The sequence below is a fragment of the Rissa tridactyla genome, chromosome 5, assembly GCF_028500815.1.
Source record: "Rissa tridactyla isolate bRisTri1 chromosome 5, bRisTri1.patW.cur.20221130, whole genome shotgun sequence".
Taxonomy (NCBI): domain Eukaryota; kingdom Metazoa; phylum Chordata; class Aves; order Charadriiformes; family Laridae; genus Rissa; species Rissa tridactyla.
The window spans coordinates 27176266-27191067 of NC_071470.1; the positions used below are offsets into that span (position 1 = coordinate 27176266).

The following is a 14802-nucleotide window of genomic DNA, read 5'->3' on the forward strand; positions in this document are numbered from 1 at the left end:
TTGTATTTAAGGTGTTGTTTTAAAGTCATTTACTTCACCAGACAATTTTTAGTCCATGTGACTTCTTATATTGAACTCATTTGCATTACTAATTAAAACATTCAGTAGTTATGCATATACTGATAACTCAGTCTCTAGCTTTTCACTGAATGCACAATATTACATACAGAAACTTGACAGACACTCTTAATTATTGTCCTGATTTCAGCTGAGATAGAGTTAATTTTCTTGCTGGTGGCTGCTGTGTGTTCAGAGTTGGTGTAAGATGAATGTCAATAATGCACATTATTTTAGTTGTTGCTGTTAGGTGATGTCAAGGATTTTTTTCAGCTCCCTATAGAAGCTGAGAAGGAGGACAGACAACAGTGGAATGGCCAATGGAATGTTCTGTACCATAGACGTCATGGTATATAAATGGGAGTTGGCTGGGGGTGCCGGGGAGGGAATCCGTGATCTCTGCTTGGGACAGGCTGGGCAACCAACCAGGGCATTTCATAACACAAAATCAATAGGTTATTAAAGCCTGCATATACTAGCTACAGTGCATAAAGGAGATATAAGTCATACCATTTTGAATTTTAGCATAACAAAACATTTATTTCATGGTGGGTTTTTGAATATGAAAATCCTACTTGCTCTTACAATAATTTCTGCAAAAAGCCACACAACCCAGGTCCTGGTAAACATTCACGCCTATAAATTATATCCATTACTGGAAGAATTTTAATACGGTAGGCTTTTACCAAAAAATATACATTTTCCATAAAATCAAAAAATAAAATATCTGAAAATGTTCTGTGATAAATCTAGAAAAAGAGGAGGAATACAGTCTTAAAAGTTACATTCTGCTCTCACATACACAATTTAAATTGAGGCCAATGCATGGTATTTGTACAGCTGACAGAAGGATTTGACTCAGTCTGCAAGATTAAAATGCAAAGATTTTTAAAAGTATGCAAACTCTTATTTCAGGAGTTTAACTTTGTCCTTTAAAACTTTAAATTTGGGATTGTTATTCACTTTCTTATTAAATATGACTAGAATATCCTCTTCTGATTTGTGATGTTCACCAGCCACTGCGTAATACTGAGCTATAACCTGCACAAAGACAGAGGAACGGTTTTGAGTTAGTAAAGATGATTCTACTTTAAGCAATAATAGATTCATGTTCCTGTATTAAAAGTAGCATGGAATCTATTATGTATTATTTCTTTGCAGAATTAGCACCAAATTTGTTCTGTAGTCCATAAGCAATAAAGAAGATGTCCTTCAGTTGACATTCTGTCAATTGATACTCTATTAAATAATGTCAAACTTTTTTGCTTACGCGGGGCAGGATTTTATGAACTTAAGCATTACAGAAAGAAATGCACAAGACCAAAGGGGATTAAAAAAACATGCTGTACAGTACCTTTTTTCTTAGTTTTTTAATTGAAATTTCATTGTCTGGAGCCTGTTTCAGAACAGCTTTGATGGTTCCTTTCCAGTTGAATTTACCTAGAAAATAATTAGGTGTACAACATCATTAGTAAAATAATGCATTTGCAGGTCATATTCTCTAGTAGGAACCAGTCTTCAATCTCCTAATTTTGGAACCAGTTCAGCTAACACAACAGTTCATTGTTACCTTACTGACCCTACAACAGCAGGGTGTCTTAAGCATAAAGTCAGGTAGGCTGTTTCTGAAGATTTTAAGAGGACAGATAAGAGGAACCAACTGAACTCGGGTCAGGATAGTTTTTATTTAACTTCTGTGCTTCAGCTATTAAGCAGCAATCCTTATGTAATACAGGAATAATTGGGAAGATCCTGTACCCTCACCCTTAGAGCACAAGTAGTGAATTTCACACAGTAGCCAAGTTAGCGGTCATTAATTGGTAGTTTTCAAACAAACAATCTGTATGTTCAAGTACATACATTCCCCAACAGTAACAGTGTGTTGGATGATAGGCCTAAGTGGGTTTATCTAAGCATAAACTGTCAAACACAGCTGAAGTCCAATTTATGATTCACTGAGCAAAAATGGGGATATAAGAGATATAAAGAGATAAAAGAGAGCTGTTATCCTTTTTCCTCTATGTTGGCTAACGTGCATGGCGGCAGGGAAGAGACCTGCTGTGGTGAAACAAGCACGCCAAATTCCTCACTGCCCAGTGGAAGCAAGTGTAGCCAAAGGTTGCCAGTACAGCAGAAGCAACAAATCAGAACTAATAGAGCATCAGGTGTTAAGTGTAGCACAAGCTACTTACTGTCCAACAGAAATGTATACTGAATATACATATGTATATGTATACTGAGGCACAATTTATTTCATGCCTTGCTGCAAAAGCCCCGCATTTATATTCTGCACAAGGTCTTTTGCAGAATAGTTTTTTAACTACCTAAACTCTCCCTCTAAGAATACCTTTATCCATTCCCACATTTTCTTCGTTGCCATTGGTGTTTTCTGTTCCCATGTCTTCTGAAATGCTTTCAGTTTTCATTCTCTTTCTTGTGATATGAGGTTCCTCTAGAGATGGAATTGGATAAACACACACCAAAAAATTATAAAACTAGAAGAAAAGTTCTGACTGACAGGACTTAAAGTTTCTGTTCTTGTAACACGAGTTTGTCTTTGCTAAGAAGTTCAGACTGTAAACCACACTGTTAAAAAATAATCTAATTTGTACATGTAACTTACTACTTAAAAAATACTACTGAAGTAGATTATTGAGCTTTAAGGCATTGACAAAAAGCATCTTGAAAACAAACAAGAATATAAGATGTAGGATAGATACCTTCTGCATGTTTACGTTTGCGTTTCTTTACGTTTGTTTCCTCTTCTGTTTCAGTCTGATGGTCATTTCCATTTATTTCCAATTCATTCTCCGAGCTCTCCTTTCCTTTTTTGGACTTTTTACTCTTTTTTACTTCTGACTGGTTTTCTAATTTCAAGTCTTTTTTCTCCTTCTTTTTATTCTTTTGTCTCTCTTCTTTTCGTTCTCTCTTATTCTTTTTCTTCTCAATTTTATCATCTGTGATTCCATTTTCTTCTGGCATTGCTTTATCTCCAGTTTCTGCAGACTGCCTCCCTTCCTGCTGTTTTGGTTTATCTTGTTCCTTTTCACTTGAAATCTTTTGTTGAAAGACAGATTATTACAATTTTTACATGCCTTTTTTTGACATTACAACTTTTCTCTACTACATCATTCATGTAGCACAGTAATGTCCTGTATTCAGTTAAATCGCTTACATGTGGTGACACCAGTTACCTGAGAAATAGCACAAAATAATGTGGCTGATTCTTCTTTTAATGTAACAGCCTAAATGCTAATTACCTTAACATCACAGAAGAAATGTTATCTTACATCGTATATAATTTCCATTTGTAATAATTGTTTATGTAATTTTTTAAAATATTTGCTAAATGTAATAAAGGGAGAGACAACTCTGTTTTACGCAGACAAAAATATAGCATATTACAGCAAGATACAGAACCTATTCCCAAATATATATAAGTATATTCCCAAATATATATAAGTAATAATCTTAGCTGTGCGATCCAATTCCCTGTCTTGGGATATGGCAGGGACAACAAACTATTTTTGGATGATGTCAACAAAGGCAGTGGTGGTTCTTTTAATTGTACTTTTCTCACCTTAACATATTTGGTTTTCTTTTAATGTTCCTGGGCTTCTAATAATTTTCTTGTAGAAGAATTAATACATTAATGAACATTTTTATCTTTAAACTTTAATTTTAATAATTACAAGTGAAATACGATAACTGAAATGTTAATGTGGCTATCGAGAAAGAGAGCACATGTTTATACAAGCAACTTAATACCAACATCTTTTTCTAATGGGTAATTCAATTAAATTTGAATTCCACTTAAGAACCTCCTTTGAGTACACTTCAAGGTATGTATTACAAGAGTATCTTGAGATGTTTTTAAGAATTCTTAAAAGTGTGTTGAAACGATCTAAGCAAGAAAGTCGTGTTAGGGTATTTTACTTTACTGCTATATTCTATAGAAAATTTAAATTGTTTACTTGTGTTTAAATAAAATAATTGTTCAGATTCAAGATATTTAAAAAAAAAACCAAAACAGTTTAAATCAAGAGGGAGCTCCTTATGGCTACAAAGCCAGACACCTACAAAGGGAGTCTGAGAGGTGTTCCTTCCAGCGTTACTTACTGAATTCCTGCTGTACAATGTTGTACCATTAACTTAACTTACGTTTCTGGTTGCTTCAGAGAAAATATCCCACACCTGGTCTTGCAAAGTGCTGTCACTAATTCTCAAACTGTTCTTCATCCAATTCTACACAGGAAAAAAACAATAACTGCATCTCTGATTTTTTTTCTTGACTACCATATATTTGGTTCTTGTTTCTATTTTTCACTTAAGAATCTAATAATTTCTGATTAAGATCTGGTTAGACGTTAACTCTCTATGGATCTATTAAACCTCCATGTTAAATTGTTTCGCATATGCCTGTGTACTCTTACGAGGCTATACCATACCTCTCAATTGTCTCACCAATAGTAATCCAGAAGACATAAATATATAGAAAAGATGATCCTCAACCTTTTGGATACAGTTAGTTATGTTAATGTCCTACCAAACCTTCTGACTGTTCCCATGAGTTAAAACCTTAAGGATCTGATCTTATTTATTTGTGTACTGGACAGATGGTTGTGCTCCTAAATGGATACCTTAGTTTATTTCAGAAAAGTAAAGTTTAAGCAAATCTCTCAATGCGAACATTTGAAAGTTGCTGGGGCTATTGCAGGCGTTCCTGCTGAAAATGAAAACAAAGCACTAAATTTCTACTTATAATGTGCTTACACTGTGAGCAACAGATCAACTTTCAGGAATGTGTCATTCTAAGTAAAACGTAATGTGAAGATATTTGCATTGCAATGAAAATCCCAGGAAAGCTGCATTAGTAAACTGGAACAATGAACTACAAAAACTTTTGATCTTCCACTGCAACATATCTTACCAAAAAGAAACAGGCTTCTTGACACTATCACTTTCCCTGCTTAGAACATTAATTTTGTAGAAAAGTATTCTAACCTTCAGCTCGCTAGCAGCAATTTCACGACAGCTCTATTAGGTTCTATTTAAATGCTTTGGAAGCAATCATGATCTTCTCTCAGCCTCACAATTTGAGGCACATAATGGGGGAGGAGGCCAGCTTGTCAGTAATTCTTTACTGATAACACATGAAACATTTGGAATTTGTTTTGGCTGTGATGCAGAGTTTAGTGAAGCATCCAGTGTGGGAGATTCTGTGAGAATACTGTGCAACAGGAAAACTCTCAAAACAGTACCTTGCCTTTAGCAGGAAAAAACAAAGCCACAGAAATAAGAATCCTTTAAAAGTATGTCTAAGAATTTGGACATACAATAGAAATTGGAAATAGAAAAAAAGAAAGATATTAAAAAAATCCAAGCTTCCAACTGGAGATTAAGCTTGAATGGTGAGTGCCCAATTAAAATGGCACAGAGAGTCCTTTTAAGCAAGATGTATTTTACAAACACTGCCTATTTGAAACTCAGCTATTACACCATCTATTTACCAATTCCCAAACAAGCAATTTGTCCCACCTTTGTTCAAAGGGAGTGGCATTTGCAAGAAAGTCTATTTTAAAGCTCACTGCATGGATCACTACAAATCTCTATTGAAACGTACCTGAAACTTTGCTTTTTTTCTTGGAATATTATCAAAGACACGCATTTGCTCCAGAATGTTCCGCACTTTAGGGCTTATGTTTGGCTTCTTCATTACTTCATGAATTTTCTGAATGAAGAAAAACAGAATTAAATCAGCAAAGAAGCATAATGATCAAATGATACATGAGAGGTACACAAGTCGGAAACATGTCGGAACTCATCAATGCACATGGGAAAAAAACTAACCTTTGGTTTTATAATAGATAATAAGATGCATCAGTTATCTATATAAATATTTATACCTATATAGTAAGCAGAGGCAAGCAGGACTGCTCACCAATGCTTTCTGATGTACAAATTACAACCTGTAATAAAAACTTTTAGAAGTAAAGTAACTGTATCACATAGGGGATCCTTGCAGCGTGAAAAAGACCTGTATTAAGAAAAGCAATTGTCAACTGATCGGTTTTTGCAAACCTCTGGAATTAATTATGAAAAATCAGGCTAACTTTGAGGCCATGGTTTGAGATGTATTTCTTCTGGCAGCAGTAATGGCTTTAACAACTATTAATCCCCATAAGAGAGCTCAGGCATATTCCTATGCTGTGGGTGCCAGCCCAAGAGAACAGACGAGGTTGGGCCGGGGCCTTGAAGAGCGGTGCTGCTTGTGGGGGAAAAAGGTTCTGAGCTTCCCACTGCTTCAAGATGTAGCCACTGGACACTGTAGAGCCTTCCCGTACTTCTTAAAATCTGTTTACTAAAAGGTTTTGTGATGCATGAAGACTACCAGAAAAGGACGCTCCATAATAATCGCTCACCGTTCTGTGTAGAAAGTACGTGCTATTGAGGAAGGCTAACAATTTTCATAAGTAATAGCATTCACATCATACTGCCTTTGAATGATGCATTCAAACAATGTTCAATCTCAACAATGGCAATGATCTGTTGACTTCAACACTATTATTCATATTCCTTGAGTATGCATGTACTTTGTTAAGATTGTATTCTATATGAGATAGAAATCAACTAATCCACGCATAAAAGTGACCTAACTAATTATATCTAATGGTGTTTTAAAAACATGTTTGGGAGTTCCTTCCTAAAACCTTTAAAGGAATCTAACAGCCATAAGAGGGCAAGTTCTTGAATAGGATAAATAACTACTCAAAGGGTAGGACAGAAAGCGTAGGAGACATTTCCATCCACACTGGAGCCTCTGCTGTTAAACATATTTACAAAATATCTGAAAAGAGGGCAGGAAAATTTTCCTAATTATATGATGCTATTCAGGATGAGGACTGTGAAGAAGAATTCTAGAAAGATCTTAAGAGAACGACTAGGTAATAAAAAGGTGAATTAAATTCAACACAAATTCACGTAAAGCACTATGCATAGGAAAAGCAATCCCAACTTCACATCTAAAATGGCACGCTCTAAGACAGACACAAGCTTGTCAAGCTCAGACACAAGATCTTGGGGTTAAAACAGCGGATTCCATGAAAATACCAGCACAATGATCAGCAAGAGTCAAAAAAAAAAAAAAGTAGATCAACTGACAAAAATGAGTAAGAAAGGAATAAAGAAGGACACAGAAGACATCATTATGATACAGAATACATCTATGGTTCATCCATAGCTTGAACAGTTCTTGAAACCTCACTTCACAATGATACAGTAGAACTGGGAATACCTCAGAGGACCAAAGATATAATTTACATATGAAGAACAACTGAGCCTGGCACAGAAATGATGAGACAGGGAGGGATGCCCAACAGAGGTCTACAAAAGCGTATGTGGCGTGAAGAGGGTGGACAATGATCAGTGCCTTCTCGTATGCAAGAATTAGGGAACATCAAATCAAACTAGTAAGAGACAGATTCAAAACAAACAAAGGGTGTGTTTCTTACCAGGACAGGCAATAGACCTACCAAGGAATTTCCAGAAGAAATCTCTGGTTTGGTCCAGTATAGCCTCTCTTGTGTCTTTAACGATTATAGTTATTTATCATATCTGTATATAGCATAAACCTTACCTGAATCCACTCCTGTTGCTTAGCATCTCCTTTGTTAGTTTTGGCTTCAAAATCTTTTCCACCGTATTTCTGGTCTTCACTTACGCACTTCACATGTTCCTTATAATCGTCACCCCTGAAGGCAGATTTTTAACTGTAGTTCACTAAAGTGTTTCAGTCCTTCGAACTATGCAAGACTTATTCAGTCAACAAACTGAAGTAATAGATGATAGATCTAACATTTAAACCTTAATACTGTCAATGCTTATATGAATAAAGTTCAATATGCTTAAAGTACATGCTTATAAGACAGTTGACATTTCTGTTGTGCTACAGCCTTCAGTGAAGATTTCTGACTTGCAAAATCAGATCTGAGTCTTCAGTATACTGCTGCTTTTATTAATGGCTCTATAACTTATTATCCTGGTTTAGAGACTTACGCACATTTGTACATGTGACATACGCACAGCTATTAACACATATCTGTGTTTTATTACTCACATTAACACGTTTTAAAATTAGAAAAGCAGGTGAAAAGTGCTTGCGAAAACCTAATTCCTAAATATAGATATACTAATGTGGTAGCATAGTTCTGACCAATGTGTAAGTGCCTCCAAAAAGGAACGAATAACATAGATCTTAATCTTTTGTCAATGTAGTATGGAGAAATATAATCGTTATTTGAGAACAATCTTATTTTCTTACGCAAATTCATATATTTCGAAAGCAGTAGCTCTGCTTTGTTCTGAGGTGACAACCAAATTTGGAATTTTTGATGTTACTGCCAATCTCACTCCCTCTGTAGCGGCAGAATAAGTAACAGCTGTTGATGAACAGAAGCTGAAAGCACTGTCACTTATAACTGTAAAAGAAGAAATTGCAACACTGTTTACTGTCTGGTTTAGTTATCCTTGTGGTTCAAACTTTGATGATTAAGCTTGAAATTATATGAAAACGTGTATAATTTTTAAATACACGTACAAATTATTCAGAAATTGCCAAATTTAATTCTAATACAGCATAGGAAAATTTGTTGCAACCACTGCAGAGTGACCAAGGCTATTTCCCACCCCTTACCTACCAGAAATCCTTGCCACAATCCATGCAAGAAAGGCACTGACAGTTTCTGCAGATGTTCACATGTTTTTCAACTTGGGCTTTCTTCACAGATTCTCCACACGCGTTGCATGTGAAAACCACCATGTTGGTGAGCGATCAGTAGCTTCTGTGAAACGGGTACAATCTTTCTCCCCACACGAGCACAGTCCTAGAAAAGGAGGAGATCTTACTTTTACAGCTTGGGAGAACTTGGATGGCCGAAGAGGAACGCAGCAGTGCACCCACCAAGAGGAAGTCCGAGCAGTTTGATTTCCTCGGGGAAAGGTTGAAAAGGAAAAACTCATTTTGCCCGACACGTTGAGCGCAAGGGAAACCAGTAACTCTGAAACGAGCACACCCACACCCCCATCCCGTGCCCACACGTGTCGCCGTCGGCGGTTCACGCTTCTCCGACCCCGCGCCCTCCCGTCCCGCTCCCCGCAGCGGACCCATCTCCGCCGGGCCCAGGCCAATGCCGCCGCTGCGCGGGATCCGCCTGAACGAGAGACCTAGCCACAGGGGGCGGGGAGGCCGGCCCGCCCGCCGCCCTCGGGCACCCCCGGTCCTCGGCGGCGGGCACATCGCTGCCGTGCCGCCTCACGCCGCTCCGCGGTGCCGGTACCTGCCCGCCCCTCGCCCCCGCACCTCAACCGCCGCCCCACGCGGCACGTGCCGCCGCTGTCGCCCTGCCCTGCCCCTTCCCCGCCGCTGCCCCGCAGCGGAAGCGGAAGGAGCGGAAGCGGAAGAAGCGGAAGCGGCGGGCTTGAGGCCGGTGCTGCTGGTGGGGCGGGGGCAGCCGCCGGGCGGCCGCGCGGGAATGGAGCTGGAGCTGGGAGGTGGCCGGAGCCGGTAAGCGCTGGGCTGAGCGGGGCCGGCTCTTTCCCCTCGGCTGCTCTCCCCGCCTCTGCCAGGCCGCGCCGCCTCACCCCCGCCGAGGGCCCTTTGGCGGCCGCGTCCTCTCTCCGTGGCGGTTGGCGCTCGGCCCGCCCTCAGCCCCGTCCCCCTGTGGCGGCGGCTGCTCGGGCGCCGCTATCGCACCCCTCCCGCCCGCCCTGCTCCGCCCGCGGTGTCTCCGCGCCTTCCCGCGGTGCCCCTTGCTCTCGGTGCAGGGCCCGCCCTCCCCTCAGTGCCCGGTCTTGTCTCCTGTGGGAAAGCCTTCCTCCGTCCCCCTCCTCCGTGCTACGCCTCGAGCCGGAGCTTGAGCCGGGCAAGGCTGAGGGGGGCTTGAAATGGTAGCTTCAGCATAAACAGCGACTGTGTCGCTGGGGTTCTTGCTCGGGAGCAGCTCAGCGTTCCGCCTTTTCCCATGGGAGTCAGGCACCTGCTGGCTGAGGGAGCCCGAGTTCTCCGGTTGCTAAAGTACTTGCAGGGTGCCGTGGTGGGAGACCTGCAGAAAGAAAGCAGTTCTCTGGCAAACGGATGTGATTTCCTTATTTTAAAGCCTGGTAGAAACCCCATAATAATAAATAGAAAAAACTACAATATAATAGCTCACCTTAATCCAACAGGAGGCAGTGAGTCACAGAGTAACAGCATAAATTAAAACGTAGAGCCTGTAAGTGCTCATGAGAATTGAGAATGGGAGCAACTGCTTTCTTCTCATGTTTAACCCAAGGTGTTTTTTCAGCTTCATTCATTAGTTAGAAGACTAGAGGTTTTAATTGTCCTAGTAGGTGGAATTTTCCTTTCATATTTACAGGTGTGGAGTTTCATCTTTCTTCCAAAAAAAGGAAGCATAGAATTGAATGTAAATGCGTTGTGTGGGAATGTTACTTGTCTTCCCTTCAACCGGTTCAAAGATGTGATTTTTAAAAGAGACTTTACATTGTATTAAATAAAAAAATTAACATACTAAATTGTCGAATGAATTAGAGCCATGTGGGAAATGTGCTTAGCTACGCCAGCAACAAATATGGAATAAAAAATGCTACTACAATGTTCTTCCTTTTCAGTTTAGAGTGTGAAGAAACTGAGGGTTTCCTCTACAAATACTGTTGATTTTGTAGTTGTGATGTGGTTTTGCCTTAGAATCTAATTGTCGAAGTTGTCTAAATTGCGTTTTTGTTGTTGTTACAGAGTTCAGTTTATTGGCAGCGCCATTAGCACGTTTTTATGGAAGCTCTTTGTTATAAGCAAAACCTCATTAAAATCAATATTTCCTATATATATTGCTGTATTTCTGCTAGTGAGCAATACTGTGACTCATGTTTAATCAGAAAAAATGTCATTAGAGCTCACATTGCAGGTGTAAATGTGAGCTGTTTCCTTTGGGAGCTAAAACAAATTGTAAAAATGTTCTTCGTATTCTAAATTCATTTTGCAATTTAATGTTTAAAATTCATCTTAGCATTTTATTTCATTGTAGGTAATTTAAGTGATTTTCTAGCATGGACACTGTTGCTAGCCATAGTTGTCATCTTCTCCAGCAGCTACATGAACAGCGCATTCAGGGTCTTCTCTGTGACTGCATGCTGGTGGTAAAAGGTGTCTGCTTCAAAGCACACAAAAATGTATTAGCTGCTTTCAGTCAATATTTCAGGTATGTGATAGAAAATTCTTCTTTTAAAAAAGTGAAGTAAATGCTGTTGGTTGAGGTTTTCTCTGAGAAGGGTATTTTTTTATGGTAGTTGCAGACTAAATAACTGTTGGAGTGTAAGGGGAAAAGTTGTATTGTTTTTCCAGAGATAAATCTATATCAAGTATTTAATCTGATTAAAAACTGTGGCAATCCTAATTTCTTTTCTAGATATACGTAACTAACTACTTCACTGTTTGAGTTCAGCATTTTCTTGATCCTTTTTTGCTTACTGTGCTTCATATAATGGATTCTGGAGTGGAGCTGTATTCAGTATTTCAGCCTGGAAAGTTAACTGTTTACAGGGAGCATAATAGAGTACACGAACAGAAACAGATAATATGAATTTTTTCATCAATTATGTACTCAAAATAGAATTTGAGTATATTGGTTACTATTCCATCTCTTATTTAGAACAGATTCTCAGAGAGACAACATCTGTGTTTTAAAGTATACAGGTGGCCCATGAAGCCACGTTGCTGTTTTCTTTTTCCTCTGTATAGCCCTCACTGATCCTCCAAATTTTGGGGGATGCTGGATCTCCCAAATTAGTGTTTTATGTTAGTTATAAGTAAGCTGTTAGAGCTGGCAGTTTTTAGACCTTGCTTCTTGTAACATCTCTAAAGCTTGACTACCAATTTTTATGTAAGAAAATTATTTTTGTGTTATGATCAGGGAAAAAAGATGAGAGTGTTTTTTTCCTTTTTCTTTTCTAGTGTTGTAATCCTGATGCTGAAGTGAAATTATGTTCAAAGACTGAATTTTTAAAATAGTTAAAAAGAACTAGGTGTTCAACTCTCACTAAAATTCAATAGGGTATAAGGGACTAATTAGACTCTCACCTGAGATCTGTTCATTATAGTTCTGATTTTAATTTAGATAGTGTGGGCTGGATTTATGAAAGAATTTGGATGTGGGCACCGGCTTCAGAGTAGCATGTAAGTAGGAGGATAGAACAATTTAAGTATGGGGATGCATCTGAAACTCTGCATTTCTAAAGTTTAAGCCTAGACTCTCATTTGCTTAAGATTCAGAGCTCATTGATATTATGCCCACCTTTAAACAAAACCTAATTTGAGAGTTAACCCACAGAGAGGAATCATCAAGTTCAGGGCATTTCCTAGTGTAGGAAAATAGCTACATAGGACTGACCTGACGCTGTTTATATATCATCGTTTACTGTGTAAGTATCAGGTTAGAGGTGGGGTTTTAGTGGAAGGGTGTGAAGTTACTGACTGAGGCAGAGTACAAACCCACTTAATCTAGGACTGTTTGTGCATGTGAAGAACTAGAGGTCTGATGCTAAGAAAACTTTACATCAAATAGTAAGAAGTTTGTGACACTTGAAGGATTCAATAACAATTCAGTGGGTATTGCTGGACTGCTGTTTTAGGCTCACATGCCTGTACTTTTCATTATTCTTTTGCTTGGCTCTCATTCAGTAACAGAAAAAATACTTTTTTCTAGATATGAGATGACAGATTGCAAATAATGCCATCATCTTGTTTACTATTACCATCCTCTCACCTACTTGCAGAGAAAGATCTAATAATAAGGTCAATAAGGTTTACTGATAAAGTTTGATCAACAAGCTCAGTTGCCGGAAAAGTTGCCAGTTTAGCTGACTTTGAGGTCTGTCTTCTCCTTTTTGCTAGAAAATTTCTCATGTCCTGCTTTATTTGGCATGAGGGAAGGAGAAGCATCATTCTGAGTCAACCAACTTTTGCAAATAGTCCATAAATGCATCACTGTACCTAATATGTAAAGAACATTGGATAGGAAACCACAAGTATAGGGTGTGATTTCAAAACATTAAAAAATAGAAAATTAAAGTTATATGAGGGATCATTTGCTTTGACTTATACTTTAAGTGTACTAGTGTAGAACTAATATATGAGAAGTAATTGAGCAGTTTTGAGATGTTCATCTGCAAAAACACAGCAATCTAGATAAGACCACATAGTGTGAATTGTTGCTTTGTACCAAGCAGTCTGAAGTGTGTGTATACTTTTTTATGAAAGTGTTTGTGAATTATTTGTGTTTGAATATTTGCCTTATTTTACCAGGACCCTTTTCCAGAACTCTTCAGGCCAGAAGAATGATGTTTTTCACTTGGACATTAAAAATGTCGGTGGGATAGGCCAGATCTTGGACTTTATGTACACCTCTCACCTGGATCTTAGCCAGGACAATGTACAAGCTATGTTGGATATTGCACAGTGTCTTCAAGTGCAAAATGTGCTGAACATTTGCCACACCTTTTTAAAATCTTCTGCAGCTGTAGAACAAACTGCCAGCATGCCTTGTAATAGCGTGTTTTCGCTGCAGAATACTTTGACTGCAGATACTAGCTGTGCCAATGACAGTTATGGAACAAACCTGTTGCATGAATGCTCATCTGACACACAAGCTAATAAAGTCTTGGCTGACCACCATTCTCATGCATCGCAGTCTGTTAATCTTCACGCACCCTCAGGTGATGTACAGAAACAACCACAAGACTCCTTAGATGGCAACTGCACGGAGCTTCCATTTAAACAACCAAATTACTATTATAAACTACGCAACTTTTACAGTAAACAGTTCTATAAGCAAAATGCTTGCTCTAATCATGAGAGAGTAGCAGAACAATCCTTTTCTTACAACACGTCTACAGAAATAAACACCGTAGAGAATAATGCTTGTACTGTCAATCACTCTGAGTGTATTCTGGAAACCTCTGACCATTTACCATCAAACTTTCTGGTTCAGTCTGTGAATGAAGCTGCTCCAGACCAAGATGCAGAAAGCACACTTATGCAGCCCACCAAACAGATGCGGCTGAAAAAGGCAATACACCTCAAAAAGTTAAATTTTCTAAGATCTCAGAAATCTGCAGAACAGCCGCCTGAGCCTAAAAGAGATGACAGTAGAATAACAGGAGTAATTGAATCTGTAAATGAAAGTAACGTGGACATGACAAATGTTAGAGTTACTGAAGAAAAAGAAACTGAAGATTTAGTGAATTCTGAGAATTTTGAACAAACTGTTGAAATTGAGAAATCTCAAGGTCCTTTGGAACAAGAAGGGCAATCACAGACTCTTCAGTCGCAGAGGCAATATACTTGTGACTTGTGTGGGAAGGCTTTCAAACATCCAAGCAATTTGGAGCTTCATAAAAGGTCTCATACAGGTACAGTTATCAATAACTTGGTCTGCAGACCAAATATTTCAATTAAAGAGGATGTCTTGTGGTATATCTTGAGTCAGAGATGCTGGTTAAGGGTCTACTTTCAAAAGGTTGTGGGTTTTTTGTTGTTTTGGGTTTTTTTACATGAATAATCATACATGAATAAAGACTGTTAAGACTGAGATTAGCTGAGAGTTCTATTAAAGATTTCTCCTTCATATTTGTTTCTTAGAGTTATTTTTCAAAGAACATTGTGTGATATTTCAATGAAAACTTTATTTTTGTCTT

At 38.5% G+C, this 14802-nt stretch overlaps 2 protein-coding genes across 10 annotated transcripts in view; one reads left to right on the top strand and one right to left on the bottom strand.

Annotated features, from left to right (window-relative positions):
- Positions 1-569: 569 nt before the first annotated feature.
- Positions 570-9501, bottom strand: LYAR (Ly1 antibody reactive). The gene is made up of 9 exons (XM_054204007.1): positions 9416-9501; positions 8754-8939; positions 7694-7808; positions 5681-5788; positions 4219-4302; positions 2778-3114; positions 2405-2509; positions 1412-1497; positions 570-1098 (listed from the first exon to the last, which is right to left on the bottom strand). Exons 2-9 carry the CDS (start codon positions 8873-8875, stop codon positions 964-966), a joined length of 1092 nt encoding a protein of 363 aa, XP_054059982.1. The 5' UTR covers positions 8876-8939; positions 9416-9501; the 3' UTR covers positions 570-963.
- The window catches only part of ZBTB49 (zinc finger and BTB domain containing 49), a 36818-nt gene continuing 31517 nt past the window's right edge, over positions 9502-14802 (top strand). For 4 of the 9 annotated variants that reach the window (XR_008466781.1, XR_008466782.1, XM_054204004.1 and 1 more), the window contains exons 1-3: positions 9502-9619; positions 11136-11309; positions 13412-14517. Coding sequence is in view for 6 of the 9 variants with exons in the window: in XM_054204004.1 (XP_054059979.1) it covers positions 11158-11309; positions 13412-14517 (1258 nt within the window). In the remaining 3 variants the exon portion in view is untranslated. Of the gene's footprint in view, positions 9620-9659; positions 11310-13411; positions 14518-14802 lie in introns of those variants that run through there. The other 5 variants (XR_008466780.1, XM_054204002.1, XM_054204000.1 and 2 more) reach the window with 4 other exon arrangements.

Coding starts and splice junctions, on each gene's coding strand:
- LYAR (XM_054204007.1), bottom strand. CDS start 8,875: ATGGTGGTTTTCACATGCAACGCGTGTGGAGAATCTGTGAAGAAAGCC. Junction 3,115..4,218: donor TCTCTGAAGCAACCAGAAAC/GTAAGTTAAGTT, acceptor TTTCAACAAAAG/ATTTCAAGTGAAAAGGAACA. Junction 2,510..2,777: donor CAAACGTAAACATGCAGAAG/GTATCTATCCTA, acceptor TTCCATCTCTAG/AGGAACCTCATATCACAAGA.